This window comes from Elephas maximus, chromosome 19 (genome assembly GCF_024166365.1).
Source record: "Elephas maximus indicus isolate mEleMax1 chromosome 19, mEleMax1 primary haplotype, whole genome shotgun sequence".
Classification (NCBI taxonomy): domain Eukaryota; kingdom Metazoa; phylum Chordata; class Mammalia; order Proboscidea; family Elephantidae; genus Elephas; species Elephas maximus.
This window is the reverse complement of record NC_064837.1, coordinates 68,938,581-68,965,807: the sequence shown is the minus strand read 5'-3', so window position 1 is coordinate 68,965,807 and position 27,227 is coordinate 68,938,581. Positions and strand designations below refer to the sequence as shown.

Here is a 27,227-nt window from a genome sequence, read left to right as displayed (position 1 = left end):
TACACGCCCAGCAGTTGCTTCTGTGAAACGGCAAGCTCTGCCTTTTTGTTTCTGTTGTAGTGAAAGCTTCCACTGTTTCCTTCTTGGACCGTGAAGGGCAAACACAAAAAACAAAACAAAACAAAAAAATCACAAAACAACAAAAAACAAACAAAAAAAGACATTACAATCCAAGGAGCAAACCAACCAACCAAACCAAGAGGCATCGAGTGCAGCCCGCGCCAGCCAACGTGGCACCGAGGGAGCGCGGCCAGCAGGAGGCGCTGTGCTGCCGCCGCACGGATGGAGAGGCACCTGGTTTATGGCCTGCGGGCCTGCCCTTCCCCATTGGCAGTGCTGTCGGAAAACCCTTCTCCGTCCCAGGCAGCGGCGGAGAGTCGGGGGCGCAGGGGAGGGCTCCATTTTCTATCAAGTCTTCCTTTCTGTGGCTCCCACTCCCAGGCAGTGTAGGCCTGCGCAGTGGGGTGGCCAGCTGTGCCACAGAGGGCAGGGCAGGCTGGGTCAGGGCCCCGAGGGCAGGCAGCTTGTCATCCCTGGGAGTGCTGCACTGGCCTGCACCCAGCACTCCATGTCTCATCCCAGGCCCAGCCTCCACACCGTGTCCACAGTGCTGGTCCTTGCTCTATTGGGGTTCAGGGTCCCGGGGTGGGGGAGGGGAGTGTGGCCTTTTGGAGGCTGTCTGGCCGGCGGCGTGGGGTGGGCGCCGGCTGCGCACAAGGGCTGATGTGGAACTAGAACTGGGGGGCCCACCCGCTGCTCCCCCATGCAAGGGGACCTCCTGAAGAACAGAAGGAAGCCGCTTGGCCAGAGACAGCTCAGGCCTAGTAGCTCAGAAGGTGGCCTGGGCTCCAGGAGCTGCTCCTCCTGACCATTTCATTTCCTTTCTAGAGGCCGTTCTGGGATAGGGGAAGGGCCAGGCCCTGACCTGGGAGGCCCTGGGCCTGGGGCTCAGCCCAGCCCCCTCCAGGCCTAGAACAGCAGGGGGCAGCAGGAACCCAGCCGCAAGCCCCCTCCAGGCCTAGAACAGCAGGGGGCAGCAGGAACCCAGCCGCAAAAGCTCAGGCCAGCCGGGAGCAGAAGGCTGGGGTCGGAGTCCCGGTGCTATGGGTCAGAGCAGGGACCCCCAGACAGAGCGTGGACGTGCCAGTGTGGGAGGGGAGGGCGTGGGCCACCCTGCCCCATGGGGGTGAGGCCAGCTTGGCTACAGCCACCTCCCTGCTCGCTGGCCAGGCCTCTGGGGAGGGGGAGTAGCCTTTGAATCCCCACGGGCGGAGGGAGCAGAGCAGAGGTACAAGGAGGCCCCCCCACCCCGGGCAGGGCAGGGACAGCTGAGTGGGATGATGAGGGAGGGGAGGCAACAAAAAACAAAAACCAACACACATCACGGCTCCCAACATGGCCCCACTGTCTCCTGAAACTCAAAATGTAAAAACCCAGCGCACTTTCTATCCAGCCTAACTACTGAAGCTCCGACCGACGCCCTTTTCTATTCCTGGTGTACATAGACCCGGCTCCCTCGGCTCCCTCGGCTCCCTCGGCCTCCTCGGGACAAAGCTCCAGCCACCTGCTGTTCCGGATCCTTTCCTGCAGCAGCTCCGCGCCCCCCGCCCGGTGCCCCCCAGGACTGCGGCCGCCCTGGCTCCCTTTCTTACCATTCTGTATGCTTCCAAGGTGTGACTGTTCCAATCAGCAGTATTATTATTACTAAGGTTATTAATAAAGATTTCTTTCTTCAAACCAGGACGACTCTTCTTGATTTGGGCAGCTTCTGGGCTCGAGGGGGCAGGACTGTACAGTGGGGCCAAGGGCACAGGCCTGACCCCGCAGAAGCCAGGTGGCAAAACAGCGTCAGGAGACCGCCTCCCCCCCCCCCACCCCAGGCAGGAGATGTAAAGGTCCCATTCTCCCCACCAAACGGGGCCTCTCCCCTCGACCCCGCCACCCAGGACAGGTGCCCAGGTGGAGACCCCTGCCACCCTGCCCACCTGCAGACCCTGGGGGAGGGTGCCATGGTCCCCTTACACCTCGCTAAGTGGGATAAAGCCCCCAGGAGGCAGAAGCCCCCCACCTGCGGCGACCAGCAGGTGTGGTCAATCGGAATGCTAGACAGGGCTGGGTGGGAACTGAGAGCCCCTGCAGGGACGTCTGTGGCTGGGCCCAGGGCAGGGTCTCTTCAGATCCATGTGCCACGGTCAATAGGCCCCAAGAGGAGCTGAGAAGCTGCTGCACCCAAGGAAAACCCGTTTTTCCTGACCTCCCCCCATCCTGACCCCACACTCAAGGAGGACGGGCAGGGGGCGGTATCCCTGGGGTGTAGGGGTGTGGCGAAGAGGGGGACCTGGGCAGGGGGGTGGCAGACCTCAAACCACAAGTTGGAAAGCCTGGGGCCGGAGGGCTGGGGTGGGGGCTGAGACCCAAGAGGAGAGCCAGCACAGCGCCCATCCAGAGCCGAGTTCTCCATCTTTCAAGCCTTGGGATAATTTATTTCAGAGCGATTACATATACCCACAAGAAGGGTCCAGGCTTAAATGCCAGCATACCGATTTTCCTGCGCGAACCTTTACTGTCGGTGGGGCTGGGGACCAGGCTCTCGGGAGTTGGGGCTGTGTGATTTCTGTCACGCGCCACGCTCTGCTAAACCCCAGCTTCTAAGTGCTTGCTCACCAGATTGTGAGAAAATAATTGCCACTATAAATTTTCTCTCCTTCTCCACATAAAATATTTGGGAGACCAGCACTTTAAAAAAAAGCCTCCACAAAATAAAGGAAGCAGGTGTTGCCACTGCGCTGTGCAGGCGGGAGGTGACCGACTCCCACTCCTGGAGACCCGGGGCGGGGGCCAGGAGGGGCAGCCCCCATGGTACAAAGAGCTCCAGGGAACTGTCAAAACCAAAAACACTAAGTGGAGGGAGGGCTTCCAAGAGTTACATATTTTGTCTTCCTCCCCCTGCCCGCACACAAACACCCAGAACGTTCCATGGAGCCTCCAGACTCAGAGATGGAGCCCCAGGGCTGGGAAGGCCTCGGTTCACAGTCACTCAGTGGAGGGTCCCGTGTGGGTTCCCCTCTCCTAGGCAGCAAGTGAGAAGAGAAAGCCCACTTCTTGCTCTGGTGCTGGGAGCTGCTGGGGGCTGCTGGGCGAGTTAGTGAGCGTTAGAACAGAGAAGTCCCAGCTGGGAAGACAGAACACCTGAGAATGCACGGATCCCAGATGCCCAGGCTGCCCGCCTGTCATACAGCTTAGGGAGGCCGGGAGGTCCCGGGAGAGTGGGGTGGGGTGGGGCCCCAGGAGCAGCGGAGGAGTTTCCCGCCGAGGGGCCCCCAACTCTGCAGGCGAGGGCAGAGAAGGAACAGACAGGCAGGGTGGCCACCTGGCAGCAACCCTTGTTACTACAGGGAAGAGTGAGTTCCAGGCCCTCGCTGGGACCAGAAGCCCTGGTGGCTCCAAGGGAGAAAGATATGTCGGTCTGCTTCTGTGAAGATTACTGCCTTGGATACCCTGGGGGTCAGTTCTACTGTCACATGGGGTCACCGTGAGTCGGAACCTACTCAGCAGCACTTAGCAACAGCTGGGACCAGGGCAGCCCGGAGATGTGACACCCCGCCTGTGCATAAACTCAGAACATCCTCTCCTGCGGGCCCCATGTGACCTGCGGGTGAGAGACCTCAAGAATGTGGGACTCAAGGTCCGCCTTGACGAGCTACATACCTGCGGGGCCCCGGGAGGAGTCAGGACACACGTCAGTTCAGGCCAGCTGTGGGCTCCAGCCCCGCATCAGGGTGGCCCCATCTGCCATCTCCCTCTTCCCAGCACCCCTGGGCTTACACTCATGTCTAATTTTCAGTCTGAGGAATAAAAGCAGGTTCCATCCTCAGCTTAAGCTTTAAGCCTACTAGGAAATGTCCTCTGTAGAATTTTCTGGACTAAACTTCCCCAAATCCTTTAACTTCTACCTTGGAAGTGTATCCCGAGGAGAGGGCTTGACAAAGACAGAGGGTCTGTTCGCCTCAGGCAATAACCAGTGCACCCCACCGATTTTCCACTGCTATGTCCCCTCTAAAGCCACAACTGCCCACAGGCTTGGCGGGCGGGGAGGGAAGAGACTTGGACCTTGAACAGAGACCACTGTGTTTAATGTCCACCACGTGCAGAGCTGGTGTAGAGCAGGGCCACCCGACCCCACTCAGCCTGTGGCACCAAGAGCCCCTCCCTGGGGACAGGTTGTACCAGGAAATCCACGCGGCCATCCCGGCCAGGCCCTCTGTCGGCCACTAGCAGGTCCACTACCCGGTACTGGTTGGTGAAAGCCAAGCCCAGGAAAGCAGGCTTCTCCGGGCCTGGCGACTGCCCACTGCCGGGGCTGCCCCCTGGCCCCCTCCAGCAGTGGATCCAAAAGCAGCGGACCTGCGGGAGTGGGTAGGCCCAGTGCAAGGTGCAGCTGAGTTGGAGCCATGTGGGCGCAGGGGGACCCTTGGGCTCAGAGGCAGCCAGCTGCCAGCGGACATGGGAGATGGTGACAGCCTGCACCTCGGGCAGGGGGCTCAGCAGGCTCTTGGCGTCCACCACCTGGTGAGAGAGGACAGCTCAGCACAGGGAAGTATGTCTCCGTGCCCGTGCCTGTGCCCGTGCCCCCACCCTCACAGCCAGAGCCCCCATGAGGCCTGGCTCCCCAGAAAGTGTCACCTGGATCTCTCCAAGGCGACAGACAAAGGTCTCCTCCTGGTGGCTGCCCGGGGGCCGGGAAAAGCTGATGAAGAGGTCCTGCAGCAGGCAGTCCCGCAGGCTTACCTCGTAGCAGCTGGGGAGGGAGACTAGCTGGTCACGGTCCAGGGACGGAGGGCCACCCCCGCCCTGGGCCTCAGCAAGGCCCAAGATGACGCGGATGGCTCACAGGGAGTCCTCTGGGCTTGTGTCGAGTAAGTGCCAGACAGCAGAAGGGGTGCCCAGGCCTCCGCCCCCCAGTTCTGGGATCTCAACAGAGACCCTCACATCCACCAAATCCACCCGCTGGCATGGCCGCCCCTGATATCAGCTCAGTAGGATGGGGGGACTCACCGCTGGACCCAGCCCCCGCTGAACTGCTGGCGACATCGGTTGGTCCACCTGGCCAGCTTCGCAGGGGGCACACGGAGGGGCCGGGCGCTACGCCTCTGGCTTGTCTCTGCAGGTAGAGGAGATGACTCAGGCCCCAAACCAGAGAGGAGGGTCTAAAAGGATGGTCCGAGCAAGGGGACCACTGGGCAGTGAGCCCTGAGTCAGGCAGGATGCTCAGGGGGCCCAGAGCTCATGTACCCCAGTAAGGGCCCCAGGGTACAGAGATGGGTGTAGATGGCCTCCAGGGGGTGAGGACAAAATGGACACGTGTCTGGGACTGGCCACCTCTTACTCCAGCCTGGGTCCTCCTAAGTTACCACCCCCTCAGCTCCCTGCCCACTTCACGTGTTGGCATTCAGCAGCAGGCCCGGTAGACACTTCCTGGTCCTGGCACAGCCCTGCCTCAGAGGACCGGCCTTGGCCTCAGCCACTTCAGCTTGGGGAAGGCAGAATTTGCTCAGCCCTCCTTGCCAGCCCCACACCCTCATGCATCCTTCTGGACTTCTCGGGGGTCCCCTGAGGCAGCAGAGTGGGGCCAGAAGGCAGGGGCCCACGGGAGGAACAGGGCAAGCCTCTCCTCACCGTTCAATGCTGAGATGCTACCAATGTGACAGCTGCTGGCGTCCCCCGTGCTGAGCTCCAAAGCCACGGTGACTGCCGTGGGCCCCTCGAGTTTATACACCAGGGACAGGAACACCTTAGGTGGCATGGGGACCTGCAGGGAGAACAACCTGGAGAACGGAAGGCCACGTGAGGGGCGGGTGCCAACACCATGAAGAGGCAGAATGGGTCCAGATGGCTCCTGCCCACCTCCCCTCCAGGAATACGGCATCATCCCAAGAGATGCCCCACTCCAGGCTGCCCATGGCTGGAGCACAGATCTGCCCCCAGATCCAGATTCCACCATGGGGGAAACCCTTGGGTCTGTCCCGTGCTCTACCTGCCCATTGACATGGAGGGGGAACGCTGACCGTCCCACACCTCTGGCCCCATCACTCACCTACCTCACAGCCACGTGTCCCACCTCGGGGGGGATGGCCCCCCGGATGAGCAGGGAGCTGCCCCCGTTCCAGGCGTCAGCCAGGCAGCAGTGGGTCTTCACCCAGCCCCGGCCATCCCCCTCCAGCTGGTGTTCCCCAAACAAGGGCTGTAGCTCTTGGGCACCAGGGTGGTACCAGGGCCCCACCACCTCCTCCTGAGTGAAGAGGCAGAGTAGGGTGAGGACTCAGCGGAGGAGACCAGGCAGATCGTGCATGGCAGGTGGGGACCCAGGGCACCCTCCGTCCTACCCATACTCCCCAGGCCCCCACTGCCCCACCAAGGCCAAGACCCCACGAGAAGGCAAAGGCAGCACCTTGGCTGGGGCACAGCACAGCCAAACACTTGCTGCCCACCACGTGCCATGGGGTGACCACAAACCTGTCCGTAGCAGACTCTCCGGGCTCCCAGGCCCAAGCAGAACGATGTGACAAAGGGCAGGACACAGACGCTGTGCGTGGGCAGGTAGCGTCCCAGCAAGCTCCAGAACCTGCAGAGAAACACAGAGGAGACTGCTCAGGTTCAGGGCCCGGGGGCATCCCAGCATCCCCAAGCTCTTCCAGGGTGGAAGAGAGGCCGTCTGAGGGGGCTGGCCCTCAGGTCCCCAACCTGCTGTATTTCCTAAGTGGCCTCAGGACATGTCCTCTCCTTCACCCTGCACCACCCGCTTGGAGACGGTGACGGAGAACAAGACCCTGAGCTACTGCTAGAAGCCAGAGATGGTGCGCAGCCCGTCCCTGCCCTCAGCCCACACCAAATCCTCAGGAGGGTGGAACGCACTTGTCCTGGTTCTGGAAGAAATCCTTCTTCTCCAAACACTCGTACACCCAGCCGGGAGCAAAGAGGGCCACCGAGAAACCGTGCTTTCGGATCAGCTCCAGCGACTGGGGAGAGAGAAGCCAGGAGGATGCCCCAATCCCACACCACAAGCTGTTCAGACGCCCCCTCCCTAAATCCATCTGCTGTTGTTTTGAGTTGCCGTCGAGCCAGCCCCCGACTCATGACGACCCCGTGCACAACACAACACTGCCCAGTCCTGCGCCATCCCCAGTTGGCTGGGGATCAGACCGTTGTGATCCACAGGGCTTTCACTGGCTGATTTTCAGAAGGAGATCACCAGGCCTTTCTTCCTAGTCCATCTCAGTCTGGAAGCTCCGCTGAAACCGGTTCAGCATCATAGCAACACATAAGCCTCCACTGATAGACATGGGGTGGCGGCACATGAGGTACACTGGCCAGGAATTGAACCCGGGTCTTCTGCATGAAAGGCAAGAGTTCTACCACTGCGCCACCACTGCCCCTTGCCTAGATCCAGCTGACCCTAACTCATGGCGACCCCATGTGTGTCAGAGTAGAACTGCGCTCGGTAGGGTTTGTGGTGGCTGATTTTTCGGAAGCAGATGCCTGGCCTTCCTTCCGAGATGCCTCTGAGTGGACTTGAACCTCCAACGTTCTGGTTAGCGGCTGAGCATGTGAACCACTTGCACCACCAGGGACCAAAGCAGGTGCCGCAGGGTGGATTCAAACTCAGGGTGAATCCACTTAGCAGCTCTTCATCCTTCATTCCCCCTGCAGTTCCACAAACTGAACAGGAGAGGGTGCCATGAGGGAGCAGGTAGAAGGGTGCCAAGGCAGCGCCCCAAGTGGGCAGGGGGCCTGGAGGTAAGGGTGCTTAATAAGCCTCAAATCTCTCTCATGCCCCTCTCATTACAGTGCCAGAATCACAGGGGTAAAGAGTGCTTCAGCTATCACATTCATTTACTTTCTTAAACCTTAATTAATGACAGAGCCTCCCTCTGGCCGCAGAAAGGGCAGGATGGACAGACAGCCCAGGAGACGGGAGGACTGTTTAGCTCACACCAGCTGTGTCAGCCCCGGCGCCCCTCCTCGCTCACTGATGACATGACTTGTCTTGCCAGGAAAATCTCACTAAGTATTAAACTAGAGTCCTGAAGCTGAGCTGCTTTACCTTGCTCCTTCACCCCTGAGCTGCCCAAGAAAGGAAGCAATAGACTTTGGTGGTCCCTAAGCCTGAGGCCTCTGGTGGCACACAGTTTGCTCTCAACTACTAACCTTAAGGTGGGCAGTTTGAACCCACCCAGCAGCACCAAGGAAGAAAGGCCTGGTGATCTGCTTCCATAGAGATTAAAGCCAAGAAAATCTATGGAACAGTTCCACTCTGTAACACATGGGTCAGCCACGAGCTGGAATCCACTTGATGCCAACGGGTTTGAGTTTGTTTCCCCAAGACCACCCCAGGAGCCCTGCTGGCACAGTGGTTAAGCACTCAGCTGCTAACTGAAAAGTCAGTGGTTTGAACCCACCACCTGCTCTGTGGAAAAAAGATGTGGCAGTCTGCTTCCGTATTTACAGCCTTGGGAACCCTGCGAGGCAGTTCTCCGCTGTCTTACAGAGTCAGTCACTATGAGTCTGAATTGACTTGAGGGCAGTGAGGTTTTTTTTTTTTGAAGCCCACCCCAAAAGCTTAAAATGTTACTGCAACACCTTAAAGAATGTAGCCCAAAAAGGAAGTATGAGCTGGGTCGAGGGGTGGAAAGCAGCTGGGATCCGACGCGTCCGTCCATTGTCACCAACATAAAAGTCTAGCATCTGATTGTGGGGATGGGCTGGAAGTGAGAGTTCCAGTTAGGACGGTCTTGGCCTTGGGCACCCTGGAATTTCAGTGCCTCAGTCTCCCTGTACTGGGGACAGTCACTGCCACCTCTTTCTCTGGAGGTAGAGATGGGAAGACCAGACCCACAGCACCCATGCCAGCAGGCACTCCCCACCTTATCCGTGTTGAACTGGCCCCCGACAACGTTGCCGCGGGCGAACACGTCCACCCCCACGTACACGTCCACACGGCGCTCCCCAGCCTGCGCCAGCATCCGCTCCAGGTGCTCCTCTTTCCAGTTGTAGTTGGTGAAGAAGCCGTCGCAGGCCTGGAAGAAGGCCCTGTAGGGCAGCCAGAACCTGCGTGAGGCTGGCAGAGTGGCCAGCCGCCCTGCTCTCCCAGCTGCTCCTGCCCCACCATCCTGGCATCCACTCGGAGTTTACGCCCATGGCCGCCTCCCGGGCCCCGCCCTAAATTGCTGTCTACAGCCTTGCACAGCTCAGGGTAATCAGGCCGTGACCATGTCCTTGGTGATCCAGACAGTGGACAACCTGTTGTAGGACAGCAACCGCTTCTCCTGCCTGGGCTTGGGCCGGGGCCACATGTGGGGCTCACCTGTTGTGTTCGTTGAGTTCATCCTGCCACTTGAGCTGCCCGCTCTGCACGACGCTGTCGTACCAGAGCACCAGGCCAGCTGGCACTGCCCGGTGCAGCTCTGCAGTCAGGTACTGGAGGAACAGGGGCATGTTCCCCACAGCGGCCAGCTGGGGAGGGGAAGAGACAGGACACTCACTCAGTAAGGCCCAGACAGGTCCTTATCTCAGCTGGGGTCACTCAGACCCCAGCACAGGGCAGAGGGGAAGACACTGAGATGCCCAAGAGTAAATGGACCCACAAGGAAAGCACCGGTCACCAAAGGCCCCAGGCCATGGCGCTGAGAAGAGGGTGCAGCCAGGCCCAGGACTCCCCTTCCTTCTGAAGCAGGAGGGGCAGGAGCTCACAAAGCAGAAGATGAAATGCAGTGGACAGGGAGCGCAGCCAGGAAGAGGAAGCCACAAATCCTGCCAAGTAGAGCAGAGACGGCAAAAGAGGAAAGGGAAAAGCAGGGCTCAGCCAGGTGAAGGTTCTGCGCACCAGAGCTGCAGAGGGTTCCAAGCCCCAGGGATTCAGAGCCGGCCACCCAGGAACCCAGAGAAGCGGCTCCTCCTGCTGACACCCGGAGCTGAGGGAGAGGGCCTGGGCTCAGGAAGGCAGACAGCACCGCACAAAGCAGGGCCAGGGCAGCAGTGGGGCGGACGGCACCGCACAAGGCAGAACTCAGGGAAGGCTGCGCTCACACTCAGGGAGTTCTCGATGTTGATGAGCCAGCCATCAAAGCGGAAAAACTGGGCAATGCGGACCAGCTGATCAGCCACAGCCCGGTAGGAGCGCTCGTCCCCTGCCAGGAAGGCTTCACAGAGCTTCCCGCCCTCGCTCCATTCGGTGATGAAGGTCCCTGGGAGGGGGAGAGGTGAGGTCAGGCTGAAGCCCTCCAACCCAGCAGTTTCCAAGGGAGGGTCCTGGGCCAGCCGCCCTGGCTTCTCCTGACACTTGGTGGACGCTCACATTCTGGACCGCCCAGCTATCTGTGAAGCAGATACTCTGGGGTGGGACCCTGCGATCAGAGTTACAAAACTCCCCATAGTGACTGGGCGGCAGGCTGGTGCTTGAGAGCACCCGTGTAACTCAGAGTTGGCAATCTGTGCCCCAAGGGCCACATCCACCACCAGTAAGACCAGTTGCCATCAAGTCAGCTCCAACTCGTGGCAGCTCCACGTGTGTCGGAGTACGACTACGCTCCATAGGGTTCTCAGTGGCTGTTTTTTGGAAGTAGATAGCCAGGCCTTTCTTCCGAGGCGCTTCTGGGTGGACTTCAACCTCCAGCCTTTCGGTTAGCAGCCAAGCGCAATAACCTCAGCACTACCCAGGACCTCCTACTGGAACATAGCCACACCCATTTGTTTTCTTGTCACTGGCTGCCTTCACACTAGTATTTACGACAGCAACAGACCAAATGGCCTCCAGGGCTGAAAACATTTACCCTCTAGCACTTTCCGGATGGAGTTTGCCTATTGTAACCCATCCAGCAGTGCCCAGAGGGCATCCTGCTCACAAAGAGGTGGACCGAGGTCGCCCTTTGGTCCCTGGGCACCTGCAAGTGTGCTAAGGAGTCTGGCTAAGTTGGAAGCTAGCCCAGGCCTTACCCAGCACGCAGACGCTGTGCCTGTGGGCAGCGTTGGTCCAGCCCACCGGGGGGATAGTGACCAAGTGGTGACTGAAGTACACGAAGATGTCGATGTACTGCCAGTGGTAGAAGGAGTAGGGGCTGGGCACTGTGGAGCCCTGGATGAACCTGGGCAGAGGGACAGCGCAGTCAGGTCTGGGGCAGAGAGGCAGAACATGGCTACCTCAAGGGCGAAAGAGGAAGCAGCCCGAGAGAAGCTTCTCCTCAGTTCCGTTCAGCCAGCGCTAACTGTAGACTTGCTCTGTGCCTGCAGCTGCAGTCCTGAGAGAGGGTGAGCGAGCCACGGCCCTTGCTGTAAGAGGACACGACAGAATCTGCCATGGATCCATGGGCCGAGCCCCTGCAGCTTTGTGAACAGAGGAAAGAAGGACAGAAGGACAGAAGAGAGAAAGAACGGAAGGGCCGGTGGACAAGCTCCCATCTCTCGAAGCCTCACCAGAATCAGGCCTCTGGGAGCCAGTCTCCCTGCATTTGAAGGCTGGGCTGATAAGCACATGGGCTGCACCCAAGATCCCACCAGTGGCCTGGCCTGCACCTGATGGCGAGCTGATTCAAGCCTTCCCTAAATCGCGACACCCAAGGTCGCGACACCATAGCCACTCTGGATGAAAAGTCCTTGACTGAGAGTGGGAGAGGGTGAGACCAGAAGCCAACAGACCCAGCAGAGAACCAAGCTTAGGTGAAGGGTAAGACAACAACTCAAGAGAAGAAAGTCTCAGGACCGTGCAGTTTGCAGAGGTCCTGCCTTGTTCGGCAGTTCACGGAATCACACAATGACAGGGCTGAAGGAGGCATCACACACTGAGCCCAGCCTCCTCCTGCACAGGAGACTCTGAGGCCTGAGCTTCTCTCCCAGGTGGGGACAGTCTGGCCAAGCACCATCCCGACCCCATCTTGGGCTCCTCCCATGGGCGCAGCACCCTCCCTCCCACAGCTCAGAGGCAGTGGGCTGTGCCATTCTCACCTGTCGTCCAGGTACCCGCCCATCATGTCATGGCACAGCAGAGTCCGGGGCCTCCGGCTGCTCAGAGGGGGCTGGCGGCACACGGGGGGCTCCAGGGCCACATTAAAGCCGTCGTCCACGCTGGGTGTCCAGGCCAAGAGCTCCTCCAGAGAAGACAAGTAAAAGCTGATGGGACTGGTGGTGTCCTTGTCATAATACCTATCTGGCCAGAGGAGGGGGCATTTAGAGATTCATAGAAATGCCTGGACGATTACTGAGATAAGTGGGGGCACCCTGCTAGGGAGCCCCAAGAGCGGATATGGATGTTCTGAGGCTCAGTCCTGCTCACCTGGCAAAGGGTCCGGGGAGAAGCTGACCACTTCTCGGAAGACCATTTCCTCCTGCGCCTCATCCATACTAAGCAAAGAAGTAGTTAAAAAAAAAATTTTTTTTAATAAAAGGGTCAAGAAAAAGAACATTTAGAAGCAAATGGACTAGGCCCCACCTAGACAAGTAGGGGAGATAAAAAAAAAAAAATTTTTTTTTTTTTTTTTTTAGTCTCCCCAAATTCTCTGGCTCACTATTTTCAATACAAACTATAGAAACATGATGGGGGCAACAGTGGCTCAGTGGTAGAATTCTCACCTTCCATGTGAGAGACCTGGGTTCGATTCCCAGCCAAGGCAGCTCATGCACAGCCACCTCCTAGCTGTCAGTGGGGGCTTTGTGGTGCTATGATCCAGCTGAACAGGTTTCAGTGGAGCTTCCAGACTAAGACAGACTAGGAAGAAAGGCCTGGCAATCCACTTCTACAAATCAGCCCATGAAAACCCTATGGAATGTAACAGTCCAGTCTCATTGTACATGGGGTCACCATGAGTAGGAGCCATCTCAGTGGCAACTAGTAACAAGAACTGCCGGGACAGCAGGGGGAATGAGATAGATTGACATGGAAATGCCACTGAAAAACACTGCTTTTCAAACTTTTTTCCACCACCCCCCTCTTCCCAACCCCTTTTTTGGCTGATTTCTTTATCCCTTGAGCTCTGGGACCTCTCAGCTCTGTCACCTTTAATTTTGACAAACCAAAACCAAACCTGGTGCTGTAGCATCGGTTCCAACTTATGGCAACCCCATGTGTTAAAGATCAGAACTGCTCCATAGGGTTTTCTTGACTGTAAACTTTAAGGAAGTATATTGCCAGGCCTTTCTTCCGTGATGCTGCTGGGCGGGTTCAAACTGCCAACCTTTAGGTTAGTAGTTGAGTGCAAACTATTTACACTACCTAGGGACCTTTTTAATTCCCCCACTAGAAGAGAAAGAACCATCTCAACATTCTACCCAAAAATATCTTTTCCACCAGCCAGCACCACTGGCCCAACACCTTGTCCCGTCTGAAACACCCCTCCGTCTCACTCCTCTGGGTTTAAAAACAGAAAGATAGGGATGCTGTTTCCCGAAGGCACTGTCTATGCTCCTAACTTCCCCAGCAGCTCACTGACCAGGGGTTTACCCTGAAAAGGAAGGAACCCCTGGGCAGGACCAGATATCTATCACTCTTATTTCTGTTCCCTAAAAATTTTTTTTAGGCTGGAACACCCTTCTGCCCAATCTCCCAACTGAAATCTCCCTCCTCCCTCAATTCTCAGTTCAAACAGCACCTCCTCCAGAAACCCACCCCATTCCGACTCAGCATGGGTACTAATCATCTTAATTACATGGCTGGCAAGTACTCAGCAATTACAGATGCCACGCTAGGATCTGGTATGGAGGTCAGCAGCCCTGGGAGACAGCTATCATTAACCCTTTTCTCCAGTGAGGAAGCTGAGGCTGCAGCGCCCGTGGTCTGCGTGCAGAAGAGCAGCGTGCAGGAAGGGCTGGGCCAGGTCTCTCTGCTATCCCCGCTGTGCCCCGCGGCCACTCGGGTCTGCACCCCGCTTCTGACAACCCGTGGGGAGCAGCCCATCTGACCCGCGTGTGCCACAGTGGTCAGTTTGCGGCGGGGTGGCAGGGGGCGGCCCCCCGAGACCGGGTGGGGTCGGGTAGGGGGGTGACGGCTGCGGCCCGCGCTGTGGACGCTCAGGTCCGGGCGACCTCGCTTCTGCATCGTGGCCGGGGTCAGGGCCCGGGGTCACGAGCCCCGCTCCAGAGTCTCGCCCGGCCCACTCACCTCCGCCCGGGCCGCCGCCGCCGCCCCTTCGGGGCCCGCTCCAGCTGGTCCTCCGGGCCCGCCTGCCGCCGCCGCTTGCGCCGCCTCGAAGCCGCCAGGCTCGCAGCCACAGCCGCGGCCTCCATGGCTCCTTCAGCCGGCGACCGCCGGGCCGTCCAATTGCAGGGCAACGCCCGCCCCCACCGCCGCCACCAGCCAATGGAGACTGCGGAGCGCAGCCGCCTCGCTCGGATTGGCCCAGACTGAGCTCCACGCTCCCTGCGGGCTCGAGCCGGGTGGCCGGGGCTTTGTACACGGAGAGCGGTCTGGGGGCGGGGCCTTGGGAGGGGCGGTGGGCGAGGGGCGGGGCCTGCGCTTGCGTTTCCGGGAAGCTCCGTTTTGCAGGTTCTCTCCCCATCTTTGCCATCCTTTTTCGGATGAGCACGTTAAGGTTTATCTCAGAGATGAAGCAATTTCTCAAAGGTTGAAAGGCTCATAATTGGCAGAAGTGATATTTGAACTGAGTCAATATTATGGATTGAACGTGTCTCCCAAAATACGTGTTGAAATCCTAACTCCTGTACTTGTGAATATGGCCGTTTGGAAACAGCGGTTTTCTTTTGTTACGTTAAGGAGGTCACACCAGAGTAGGGTAGGTCCTAAACCTAGTCAGTGCTGAGTTAGAAAACGACCAGAACAGACGTAAAGGCACAGAGGGGGACCAGGAAGACAGGCCACAGAGGCAGATGTATCTGCAAGCCCCAGAACGTTTAGGATTGCTGGCAGCTGCTGGAAGCTGAAACAGACAAGGGCCCTTCCCCCAGAGCCAAGCTCTGAATTCAGACTTTTAGCCTCCTGAACTGTGAGAAAATTTCTCTTCTTAAAGCCACCTACTTGTGGTATTGTTACGGCAGCACTAGGTAACCAAGAAGAGCCTGGTGGGGCTCCAATCCACCAGCTGCTCTTTAGAAGAGGTAGCCATCTTCTATAAAGATTACAACATGGGAAACCCTGTGGGGCGGTTCTCTGTCCTGTAGTAGGGTCGCTAGGTGTCGGAATCCACTCGACAGCAACAGCTTTGGTTTGGTTTTTGGTTTAGGTAACTAAGAAAATCCATCTAACCCCTATTAAAAAATAATTTCCCTCTATTAAAAAAGATAAAATCGTGATTCTTATACAGATATAAATGGGAGCAAGTGTTAAAGATTTTATTCTACACGTTAATCTATGAGGGAACCAGACATACACTATAGCGCGTTCGGAAGAGAACTGAGAGACCAGTTTATAAATCAGGAATATTGAAATGAATATGTAAATCAAGGCAGAACTGGTTTTTCCACAGGGTGGGGGAAGAGAATTGAAGCTCTACTGGAGGAGACAATTCAAAAGTCTATCAGTTACCAGTTAAGGCTCAGCTGCTAACCAGAAGGTCAGCGGTTCGAACCCACCAGCCGCTTCAGAGGAGAAAGATGTGGCAGTCTGCTTCCATAAAGATTTACAGCCTTGGAAACCCTGGGGGGCAGTTGTGCTCTGACCTATAGGGTCACGGTGTCGGAATCGACTTGGCCGCAATGGGTTTGGTTTGTTTTACCTACCACTTACAGGATTGCAACAAAACAAAGGCAGGAATCAGATAACCAGATAATGAGCTGTCTGTAGGTGAGGCAGAGTTGTCCACACATTTTTTGAACGCCCCCAAACCTGTACTCTGTAGTAGCTACCCTGCCCCCAAGCTTACAGGCCCCACATGTGTCTCAGGGAAGGGGGCCTACCCAACATCTTGGGCCTGGAAGGAGCTGACAGTCAAGGCAATTGAGTGAAGGTCTGAGTTGTGAGGGGAAGTAGGAAGTGCAAGGACAGGGGCCTGGGAAGCAGGGTCAAAAGGCTGAGTCCTACACGGCCAGGTGGAGCCTGCCCAGACTGCCCTAGTCCTTCCTCAGTCACCACTGCCCCTTCCTGCCTCTGAAAGCTCCTGATCTGGAACTGATGCCGCCACCAAGCCATGCTGAAAGGCCTATATGTTATTGTTTCACATTTTGAAGTTTATGACACCCCAAGCTTCCAAAATCCCCAAGGGTGGGGAACATGATTAAGGTGGTGAATGGTGAGTGTGGGCAGAATGGTGAATGTGGGCAGGGCCTCACTGCGGGGGCGGAAGGGGGGGCAGTCAGGCCAGTAGCACAGGTTGGTCCGGAGCAGGGGAAGGACAGACCTTGCAAAGCCCTGTTCCTTTGGGGCCCCAGCCCTGGGGCAGTTTGCAGTGAGAAAGGATTGTAGTTGGGTAAAACTGCCCCATTAGCTTTCCTAAGCTAGAATCTTCATGGAAGCAGATCATTGGAAAAGGTAGCAGAGTCACAAAACTCCCTCCACTGTGCCCAGGTGAGCACAGAAAATGTAGTCTGGTTTGATCTGCCATGAACCAGCTCTTCCCAAGCCCTCACCAGCAGCTTAGTGGTAAAAAATAAATAAATAGGTGCGTAAACTTTTCTTCCTTACCAGTCCCAGTTGTCATCAAGTGATTCCAATTCCTGGCAACCCCACCTGTGCAAAGTAGAACTACGCGCCATAGGGTTTTCAGTGGCTGATTTTTCAGAAGTGGACCTCCAAGCCTTTCTTCCGAGGCACTTCTAGGTAGACTTGAACCTTTAACCTTTGAACGCCTTAACCATTTCCACCACCCCATTTTCTTTCTAGCCAGGTTAAAACATAGTTCTAAAGGATGATTTAAACAGCCCTTAGGTAATGTCCAGTCTCTGGGTAGAAGTATGCCCAGGTTCCCCACTCCCCCCCGCCCCGCCGCGGCTCCTCTCTACAGGGGGACCTCTGGCCTAGGGCAGCAGGGAGTGAAGGGGGCTGCACACCTAGTAGGGACAGGCAGGAGTCAGGTCTTAGGGCCACAATGGGGCAGCTGCTGCCTGCTACCCGGGCCCCTGAGGCTCCCAGTCTCTGTGGGGTCAGGCTAGCCTGGAGGTCCCCATGTCTGCCCCAGGGGCTCCAGACCCTTCTGAGGCCTGGCAGAGCCCCCTGAAACTCTACCCCTGTAAGATTTCCAAATAAAATACAGGATGCCCAGTTGAATTTGAATTCCAAATAAACAACGAATTGGACCTGCTTATCCTAAAACGTTATTCCTTGTTTATTTGAAATTCAGATATAACTGGGGTCCTGTATTTTTTTATTTGCTAAATCTGGCAACCCTACCTGTGTGACTACACCATGGTCTTGCTATGTCTCTGGCTTGGTGTTGTGCAGTGGCCTCCGTTACCTACCTTGGCTACTGGGCCTGCCCCTTAGCCACGCCAGAGAGAGGTCTGGGCTCCTGTCAGCCTGCTTGGGTTTCCTCTGCCCTCTCCCTTACTGCCCCCACAGTGCCACAGGTTTCAACACAGCTTCCAGATTAAGACAGGCTAGGAAGAAAGGCCTGGTGATCTATTTCCGAAAATCAGTCAATGAAAACCCTGTGGAGCACAACAGACTGTCCAACATAATGCTGGAAGATGAGCCCTCTAGGTTGGAAGGCACTCAAAATGCACAGCGGCTGCCACAATGGACTCGAGCATCCCAATGATTAATATGGTGCAGGACCAGGCAATGTTTCGTTCCATTGCACCAGGGGTCGCCGTGAGTCGGAGCCAACTTGACTGCAACTAACAACAGTCCCACAACCTCTCAAACAATGATATGACTGAACATGAACATTTTTGCTCACCTGATGGGTGGTTTCCAAGGAGCAGCTGGTGGATTCGAACTGCCGACCTTTTGGTTAGCAGCCAACCTCCTAACCACTGTGCCATAGTTGCTGTCGGCTCTGCCTCACAGCGACCCCATGTGTGTCAGAGTAGAACCGTGCTCCTCCGGGTTTTCAGTGGCTGGTTTTTCAGAAGCAGATCACCAAGGCTTTCTTTCAAGGTGCCTCTGGGTGTTTTCGAACCTCCAACCTTTCGGTTGGCAGCCGAGAGCATTAGCTGTTTGCACCAGCAGGGGCTCCTTTATCTCTCTTAGGGCGTCTTCCTTGGTAAAGGTGTTTTGTTTTTCAATGTGGTCAAATTTATTATACTGTCCTTTAAGATTCTGCTGTTTTCTCTTGTTTATGAGGGTTGTCCCTACTTTCAGGTCGTGCATTGTCAGCTAATAAATGTCAAATTGTGGTTGTCTTTGTTTTGTTTTGTTTTGTCAGATGCCTTTGGGGAAATAGGCCTTTAATATTTCAATACCTATTTGGTTATTGACCTATTCAGATTTTTCTCCTTTTTTCTGGTCTAGCTTTGATAACTGTTTTCTAAGGGAAGTGTCCATTTCATTGAGATTTTCTAATTTGGGTTTTTTTAATCTCTTGGTTATGCCCTCTCTTTAATCATTTTCCTTCTTTTTTTTTCTTCTGATGCTTTTCCCTAAAAAACTGTCTATTTTGTCTTTTCAAAAAACAAGGTGTTGATTTTATTCTCTTTTTGTTTGTTTTCTGTTCCATCAATTTCTGCTTTTATCTTCTTTACACCTGTTTTCTTTGGATACATTTTGTTGTTCTTTTTGTGGATTACAAAGTAGAAAGATTGGTTTACTAATTTTTAAATCTTTCTTGTTTTCACATAAATGCAGTTAAGGGGATTCGGTCCCCCCTGAGAATTACTTTCATTGTATCCCATAGGTTTTGATATGTAGCACTTTCATTTTTGTTAAGTTACAAATACTTTGTGATTTCTGTGTTTAATTCCTCCTTAACCCTGCTACAGGGGGACACTGGTGGTTCGGTGGTAGAATTCTCACCTTCCACGCTGGAGACTTGGATTCGAGTCCCGTCCGACGCACCTCAAGCCCAGCCATCAGCAGCTTGTCAGTGATGGCTTGCGTGTTGCGAGAAGCCCTGGTAGCACAATGGTTAAGCACTTGGCTGTTCATGGAAAGGTTGGCGGTTTGAACCCATCCAGCAGCTCTATAGGAGGAAGACTTGGTGATCTGCTCCCATAAAGATTATAGCACAACACAGGACGCTGAACAGGTGTCAGCAGAACCTCCAGACTAAGATGGACGAGGAAGAAAGGCCTAGTGATCTACTTCTGAAACTCAGCCAGTGGATCACAGTGGTCTGATCCACAACCAATCCTGGGGATGACTCAGGAGCAGGCAGCATTTTGTTCTGTTTTTACAGGGTTGCCATGAGTTGGGAGCCAATTTGAAGTGGCATAGTGGTTAAGCATTCGGCTGCTAACCAAAAGGTTGACAGTTCAAATCCACCAGCCGCTCCTTGGAAACCCTATGGGGCAGTTCTACTCTGTCCTGTGGGGTCATTGTGAGTCGGAATCAACGTGATGACAGTGGGTTTTTAACAGCAGCAACAACAACGCTTTTATAGTTTCAAAAGTACCAGCCATTTTAGCCCTCGTGTTTTGGTTGATTTCTAATTTAATTGCACTTTTCTTAGTGTCTATAGGCTGTAAATACTGTTTTAAAGAATCTGTTGAGACATCTTTTGTTGCTTCGTTCATGTGTGTTTGAAATGCAATATGTATTTGTCTATTTAACAACTTGATCATTGTGTTGTTCGTATTCTCTGTATTTGAATTTCTTTTACGTTTGGTTGATTGCTCAAACAGAAGGATGCATTACAGGTATTCTATTTCTCTTTTCGTTCAAGTGGGTGAGGATATCTCTTCTTGGCGAATTGTTCATTTTACCCCTATGAACTGCCCCTCCTTGTCCTCTTTATTGCTTTTTTGCATTGAATTCCAGTTTATCAGTGGTTTGCTCTACCAGATGTTTTGTTTGGATTTTTTTCTGGTGTGTCTTTTTCTGTCCCTTTATTTTTAACGTTCCTCTATCATTTAAAAAAAAAAAATTTTTTTCTGTCATTTAGTTTTATACACATCTTGTAAATATCATGGATCTAGGTTTTGTTTCTTTATCCATCTGAGAGCCTTTGTTTTCTAATAGACTAACCGATTGGCATTTATGATCGCTGATCTGGTTTAGACTTACTATTTTACGTTTTCCCTTTTGGATGTTTGACCTACTTTTTGCCCTTTGATTTCTTCAATCTGTTTTTTTCTTGGCTGATTACACTCCACTCCTCTTCTCCTAAGTGTCTTCAATTTTCGAAAAGATTGTTTTCCACTTTTTTATTAGGAACTTTTTCAAGCATGCAGGAAAGTATGGAGAATAATACTAAACACACGCAGCCTGGTGCCTCTTTCTCAGCATCCAGGATTCCTGCCGTGTGGTCATATTTGCCTCGCTTTTCCTAACCTTCTTTTATAGTGCGATCTAGCACACAGACAGAAAAGTGTAAAAATGGAGGTACAGAGGCCGACAATTTATCACAAAGGAAACGCCCATGTAACCACCAGCCAAGGCAAAAGATAGAAAATTGCCAGAAGCCCTCTCCTAGTTGTTACGCTCTTCCTTCCTGAAAAAGTAGAGGCTATTCTGACTTGTCGGAAACCACTTCATTTCTTTTCTTCATAATTCACACCCGAAAAGCCATATTTTGGTTTTGCCTATTTATGAAAATGGATATAAATGGAAAAATACAGTGTATGCACACACATACGTACATATCAGGCTTTCTTCATTTTATATTATACTTATAAGATTCATCCTTCTTGCTAAGTGTAGTTGACATTTATTTGTTTTTAGTGCCATATAATGTTCTATGTTGTTGTTGGGTGAAGTTGAGCCCATTCTGACTCAAGTGACCCCGTGTGACAGAATAGAATTGCCTCATGGGTTTTTTAGGCCGTAATCTTTATGGAAGCAGATTGCCAGGCCTTTCTTCCCAGAGCCACTGGGTGGGTTAAAACCATCAACCTTTTGGGTTGCAGCCAAGCACTTAACCATTGCACCAAGATGTCACCGTTTATCTACTTTAGTGTTGACAGACAGTTGGGCTATTTTCAGTATGGAGCTATCAGAAAAAAGCACTGCTGCAAACATTTTGTACAGATCTCTTGGTCCGGTTTTGATAATAACTTGGTACATAGTGCATGCCTTTCCGATGGTATACGCCTAGGAGAGGGCTTACCAGGTCAGAGGGGATGCCTGCAGTTACTCAAATTTAGTAGCTAACACCAAATTGTTTCCCCAAGTAGCTGGACCAATGTCTATTTCTGCCAGCAATTTCTTGTTCTACATCCTCTTCAGCCCTTGGTTTTATCAGCTTCTTAATTTTTAAATTCCAGTGGGTGAACGGTGGTTTTAGTCAGCATTTTCTTTGTGTGTAATGAGGTTGAGGGTCTTGTCATATAATTTTTGGCCATCTGGACCTTGGGAAGTGCCTGGTCACGCTGCATGTCCAGTTTGTCTGGTCGGGTTACTTGCCTTTGTCCTCACCATTTGTAGGAATCTTTATTTCTTCTTTATAGGAACTGTTATTGCAAAAAATCTCTCCCAGTTTGGGTACTATCTTTTCACTCTTTTTCTGGGGTTTGTTGTTGAACAAAATCCTTAATTTTCCTGTAGTAAAACTCATCAGTCTTGGTTACTGTAGGCCGGGGGGAGAGGGGAACGGGGAGCTACTGCCTAATGGGTAGAGAGATTATCTTCGGGGTGATGAAAAGATTTTGGGAATAAATGGTGGCACCACATAGTGAATATAATTCATGGCACTGAATTGTGCACTTTAAAATGGTTAGAATGATACATTGGTATATATATTTTATCACAGTAGATAGATGATAGGTAGGTAGGTAGATGAGTGATGGATAGAGAGGTAATTAGATGATAGATTGATAGGTGATTGATAGATAGTTAGGTGATAGATAAGTGAAAGATAGGTAATGAGATAGGTAAGTAGGTAGGTAGATAGGTGATTGATAGGTAGTTGGATGGATGGATGGATGGTTGGATGATAGGCAGGCAGGCAGGTAGGTAGGTAGACAGATAGGTAGGTAGGTAGGTAGAGAGGTAGATAGATAAAGAGTCACACTGTAAGACAAACATGGGAGTTGGAAGATATTGTCGTGGCCGTATTTGGAAAATACAATCTTCCACTCTTGATTGTCCTCTAGACTTGTTGTGCGTTACTATACATATTTTAAATCCCACAAGACACTATTTATTCTTAATGGCTTCATTGAGATATAGTTCACATACCATATAATTCACCCACTTAAAGGGTGCAAGTCAGTGGTCTTTGGTATATTCACAGACTTGTGCAGTTATCACCACAGTCAATTTTAGAACACTTTTGTCACCCCCAGAAGAAACCCTGTACCCATGAGCAGTCACTCCCCACTTCTCCCACACCCCTGGCCCTAAGCAACCACAGAAAGTAGTTTCTGTCTCTGTGGGTTTCCCCAGTCTGCATATTCTATATAAATGGAACCATACGATAGGCTGTCTTTTGTGACTGACTTCTTTCACTTAGCATAATATTTTCAAGGTTCATCCATGGCGTAGCGTGTATCAGAACTTCATTCCTTTGTATGGCTGAATAACATTCCATTATATGGTTCTGCCACAATTTGTTTATCCATTCATCAGTTGATGGACATCTAGGTTGTTTTCACTTTTTGGTTATTATGAATAATGCTGCTGTGAACATATTTGTCTACAAGTTTTTGTGTGGACATATGTTTCATTTCTCCATATGCTAGCTCATATGATAACTCTATTTTTAACATTTTGAGGAACTGGCAAACTGTTTCCCAAGACATTATTGTTTTTATACAGGCAATATTCACTTAGAATTACTGCCAAATTTGCCCTTTTTTCTCTTTTTTTTCCTTTCTCTTCATTCCATCCTTCATCTCTTACTTTCCTTCTGGAATCATTTTCACTTGGTACAGGTTTTCCAGTGAAAAATTCTCTCATTTTTGTTTGTCTGAAAATGTCTTTATTTCACCTTCTTTCCTATAATATATTTTTATTGGGAACAGAACTTCAGTTTGGTAGTTATTATTTTTTCAGCCCTTTAAATATGCCATCCCACTGTCTTTTGGCTTCCACTGTTTCTGTTGAGAGATCAACCGTCATGCCTACTATTGCTCCTTGGAAAGAAAAAATTGTCCCTCTTTCTGTTTTTAAGATTTTCTCTTTGCCTTTGGTTTTCGATAGTTTTACCACAATGTGCCATGTTCTGTGTGGGCTTGTTTTTTTTTTTTTTTTTAATCTTGCCTGGGATTCATTTAGTGTCTTCAATCTGTGCTGCAGTGACTTTCATCAAATTGGTGACATTCTCAGCTCCTTTATCTTCAAATATTATTTCTTCTGCATTCTCTCTCTCCTCTCCTTCTGGGACTCCAGTCATACATATGTTGGACTTCTTCGTTTTCCCTCATACAGATCTGTTCTCTATTCTGTATTTTTCATCCTTTTGTCTCTCCATGTTTCTTTTTGGATATTTTCTTCAGATGTATCTAGAAGTGAGGATGGTGAGATTTCGTCTCACATACTAGGACATGTTATCAGAAGGGATCAGTCCCTGGAGAAGGACATCATGCTTGGTAAAGCAGAGGGTCTGTGAAAAAGAGGAAGACCCTCAAGGAGATGGACTGACACAGTGGCTACAACAATGGGCTCAGACAGAGCAACAATTGTGAGGATGGCACAGGACTGGGCAGTGTTTCATTTTGTTGTAAATAGGGTCACTATGAGTTGGAACCAACTCGAAGGCATCTAACAACACCACCATCTTCTAAATCACTGTATTTTCTCTTCAAGTCTGTATTATATGCTGTAATATTCCTCCATCGAGTCTTAGTTTCATTTGTTTTTCACTTCTAGAGTTTCCATTTGGTTCTTTGGGAGTAGTAGTTTCAAGTTCTCTACCACAATAGTCAATCTTGTCTTTATCTTTTTGAACATAGTAAGCATAATTATTTTACATTTTCATTCTGATAAGTCTGTTGTGGATTTTTGTTCCCCACATGGTAAGCATTCAATGCATGCTTGTTGAATATCATGAGTAAATAGAAGCGCTGCATGGAGAACTAGCTTAGTGGATATCTCAGTTGAACAGTTGGAGTGTTATCTCTGTGTTCAGACAAGGAGATTTCCAAATTATCCAGAGTGTATGAACTTCTAATCCTATTTGTGGAAGTCTCCAAGGAAAGTAGAAATTCCTTGACCTCGCCTGGCCATCCGCATAATGAGAAGTGCATTCTGCTCTTTTCACCCTAGGAGGGGCTGGTTACCAGGGCCAGCTGAGGTAGGGGCACTTGAGGTCACCGCGCCTTTCCAACCCCTAGTCCCGCTATGTAGAGACTTCAGAGAGAGGAAAACTTAGTCCTTGATTGGCCATTCCTTCCAAAATGCTGCCCTTGGCACCTGAGTCAGCCTCCTGCTTGAGTGATCTCATCTATTGGCTGATTCTAAAATGTTTGCTCAATAACGCTCTTGGAAGAACTAACCCTGACCCTCCCATTCCACCTCACTGGCCCCTGACTCCTGGCCCCATCCTAAGTGGAGCACAGAATAATGGGACTGGCTCCAAAGGTTACACCCCAGGATCTCCAAGACTTCCCAGCCCTCTTCAGAGAAGGCCAAGGCATCTTGTTTTTTTTTTTTTTGATATATATATATATATCTTTTATGTAACTTCTTTATTGAGATATAATTTACATAACATACGACTCACCTATTTAAAGTGTACAATTCAATGGTTTTTAGTAAAATTACAGAATTGTGAAGCCATCACTACAATCAATTTTAGAACATTTTCATCACCCCAGAATAAAACCCCGTACCCATTAGTAATCACTCCCCATTCTCCCCCACCCACAATCCTTGGCAACCACTAATCTACTGTATGGATTTGCCTGTTCTAGACACTTCATACAAATGGAATCATATGTGATCTTTTGTGACTGGCTTTCTTCACTCAGCATAATGTTTTCAAGGTCCATTCATGTCATAGCACGTATCAGAACTTCATTGCTTTTTATTGCTGAATAATTCCATTGTATGAATATATTCTGTTTGTCCATTCATCAGCTGCTGGACATTTGGGACTTTCCACCTGTGGATTATTATGAATAATGCCACTATGAACATTCATGCACAAGGCTTTGTGTGGACATGTGATATCATTTCTCTTGAGTAAATACCTAGGAGTGGAATTTCTGGGCCATATGGCAATTTTATGTTTAACCTTTTGAGAAACTGGCCAGATTGTTTTCTCCCGTGGCTGCACCATTTTGCAATCCTACCAGCAGTCTCTGACAGTTCCAATTTCTCACTGTTCTCACCAACACTTGTTATTATCTGTCTTTTCATTATAGCCCTCCTTGTGGGTGTGAAGTGATATCTCACTCTGGTTTTGATTTGCATTTTGGTTAATGAAGAAAACAAAAAATCCTCACAACTGGACCAATAAGCAACATCATGACAAACGGAGAAAAGATTGAAGTTGTCATGGATTTCATTTTACTTGAATCCACAATCAACTCCCAGAGAAGCAGCCGCCAAGAAGTCAAACAATGCAATGGGTTGGGTAAATCTACTGCAAAATACCTCTTTAAAGTGTTAAAGAGCACAGATGTCACTTTGAGCACTAAGGTGCACCTGACCCAAGCCATGGTATTTTCTGTCACCTCATAGGCATGTGAAAGCTGGACAATGAAAAAGGAAGACTGAAGAAAAAATTGACATAACAATTGTGGGGATGGTGCAGGACTGGGCAGTGTTTCATTCTGTTGTACATAGGGTCACTGAGTCAGAACCAACTTGAAAGCACCTAACAACAACAAAAACAATGGTTAATGATGTTGAGCATATTGTCATATACTTATTGGTTATTTGTATATCTTCTTTGGAGAAATGTCTATTCAGATCTTTTGCCCATTTGTTAACTGGGTTATTTGTCTTTTTATTATTGAGTTGTAAAAGTTCTTCATATATTTTAAATAAATAAAAGTCTCTTTTTTATCAGATCTATGATCTGCAAATATTTTCTCCCATTCTGTGGGTTGTCTTTTCACCTTCATGATGATGTCCTTTGAAGCACAAAAGTTCTAATTTTGATGACGTCCAATTTATCTTTTTTTTTTTTCTTTTCTTGCTGTGCTTTTGGTTTTATACCTAAGACCTAATCCAAGGTCATAAAGATTTATGTTTTCTTCTAAGCATTTTATAAATTTAGCTCTTACATTTAGATCTTTGATCCATTTTAACTTAACTTTTGCTTATGGTGTGAGGTAGGGGTCCAACTTCATTCTTTTACCTGCAGTGGAATCTTGTTTCACTGACAGTTTTCTGTAACCGTCTGTATTTTCCATGATCTGGGCAAGGATATATCCTTTTATCCCGGTTACTATGGGCCAATAAAACCAGCTTGTCATTGTGGCATTGTGTTCCAAAAGTGAACTCTACAGAAAGTTATTTTTGAGGACACACACACACACACGTTATACCCTTGTAGGGCAGCATCTGAGAGAGGTGAGATATGTGGGGAGTTGACACCTCCTCACCACTCCTACCCCAGGCAACAAAGGGTTCTCAAAGTCCTAACATACGCAGTTCTTTCCTTTGGTTGAATCATCAGCCACTTCTAAGTCCTTTTGTTGAAACACTAATATTTGTCTTACAAATGAATTTACCAGATCTTTTCCAGGGATAGTTGTCCAATTCCTCACTAGCTGGGACAGGAGAGGGTAAAAGGACCTTGAGTAGGGTAAACTGCGTGGGGAAGGAGCCAGACAGAGCAGATAACTTGGTTCAAAGCCCGCAGTTCTGAGGACATCACATCGCAGTTAAAATCCACGACAAGTCTTTGAAAGGCAGAACCATATCTTATTTGTCTTTACGTCCCCATTACATAGCCTGTGGCCTGGCACAAAGTAGGCACAGGGTAAACATTTGGCGAACGAATGCATGAAGACGTAAGTGTCAGCATGAAGGGGGCAGGGGGAGAGTGCCAAGAGGGAGGGACATCAGAAAGACCCTGGAACGAAGTCTCTGCAGCAAACGCCGCCTCCTTCCCCGCATTGGCTCTGCATTGGCTCTGGCCAGCAGTGGGGAGGTGGCTGCATGCTCTACCTGGCTCTGTCCCCGGCAAGGGGCAGGCGGTAGGTACCTGGACGAAGCTGGCTCATTCCTTCCATGCACCTTGAAAAAAGCAGTCAGGCTTGCTCCCAGCTGCATGAAAAGCACATCTTCTGGAAAGCTCTGTGAG

The 27,227-nt window shown here is 51.2% G+C and overlaps 2 protein-coding genes across 3 annotated transcripts in view; one reads left to right on the top strand and one right to left on the bottom strand.

The window, feature by feature from the left end:
- RBFOX3 (RNA binding fox-1 homolog 3) overlaps nucleotides 1-995 on the top strand; it is a 551,245-nt gene extending 550,250 nt beyond the window's left edge. The window contains exon 15 of the mRNA XM_049860619.1: nucleotides 61-995. Within this exon, the coding sequence (XP_049716576.1) occupies nucleotides 61-63 (3 nt within the window). The 3' untranslated portion in view covers nucleotides 64-995. The remainder of the gene's footprint in view (nucleotides 1-60) is intronic.
- Nucleotides 996-2,471: 1,476 nt separating this feature from the next.
- ENGASE (endo-beta-N-acetylglucosaminidase) lies at nucleotides 2,472-14,289 on the bottom strand. 2 transcript variants are annotated; one of them, XM_049860750.1, is made up of 15 exons: nucleotides 14,144-14,206; nucleotides 12,619-12,805; nucleotides 12,323-12,390; nucleotides 11,995-12,196; nucleotides 10,990-11,138; nucleotides 10,084-10,241; nucleotides 9,362-9,510; nucleotides 8,922-9,087; nucleotides 6,913-7,016; nucleotides 6,514-6,622; nucleotides 6,099-6,289; nucleotides 5,677-5,825; nucleotides 5,056-5,161; nucleotides 4,684-4,798; nucleotides 2,472-4,566 (listed from the first exon to the last, which is right to left on the bottom strand). In XM_049860750.1, the coding sequence occupies exons 2-15, from the start codon at nucleotides 12,663-12,665 to the stop codon at nucleotides 4,132-4,134; spliced, it is 2,148 nt and encodes a 715-aa protein (XP_049716707.1). In that variant the 5' UTR covers nucleotides 12,666-12,805; nucleotides 14,144-14,206; the 3' UTR covers nucleotides 2,472-4,131. The 2 variants fall into 2 exon arrangements, with proteins under 2 accessions (XP_049716707.1, XP_049716706.1); XM_049860749.1 differs by lacking the exon at nucleotides 12,619-12,805 and having other exon boundaries at nucleotides 14,144-14,289.
- Nucleotides 14,290-27,227: the final 12,938 nt, after the last annotated feature.

What these genes read in the sequence shown, in the direction of transcription:
- ENGASE (XM_049860749.1), bottom strand. Translation starts at nt 14,268, where the DNA reads ATGGAGGCCGCGGCTGTGGCTGCGAGCCTGGCGGCTTCGAGGCGGCGC. An exon ending in CGGCGGCGGCCCGGGCGGAG is followed by an intron (nt 12,391 to 14,143) that starts GTGAGTGGGCCG and finishes TTCTTTGCTTAG; the next exon opens with TATGGATGAGGCGCAGGAGG. An exon ending in GGAGAGTCTGCTACGGACAG is followed by an intron (nt 6,290 to 6,513) that starts GTTTGTGGTCAC and finishes CTCTTCACTCAG; the next exon opens with GAGGAGGTGGTGGGGCCCTG.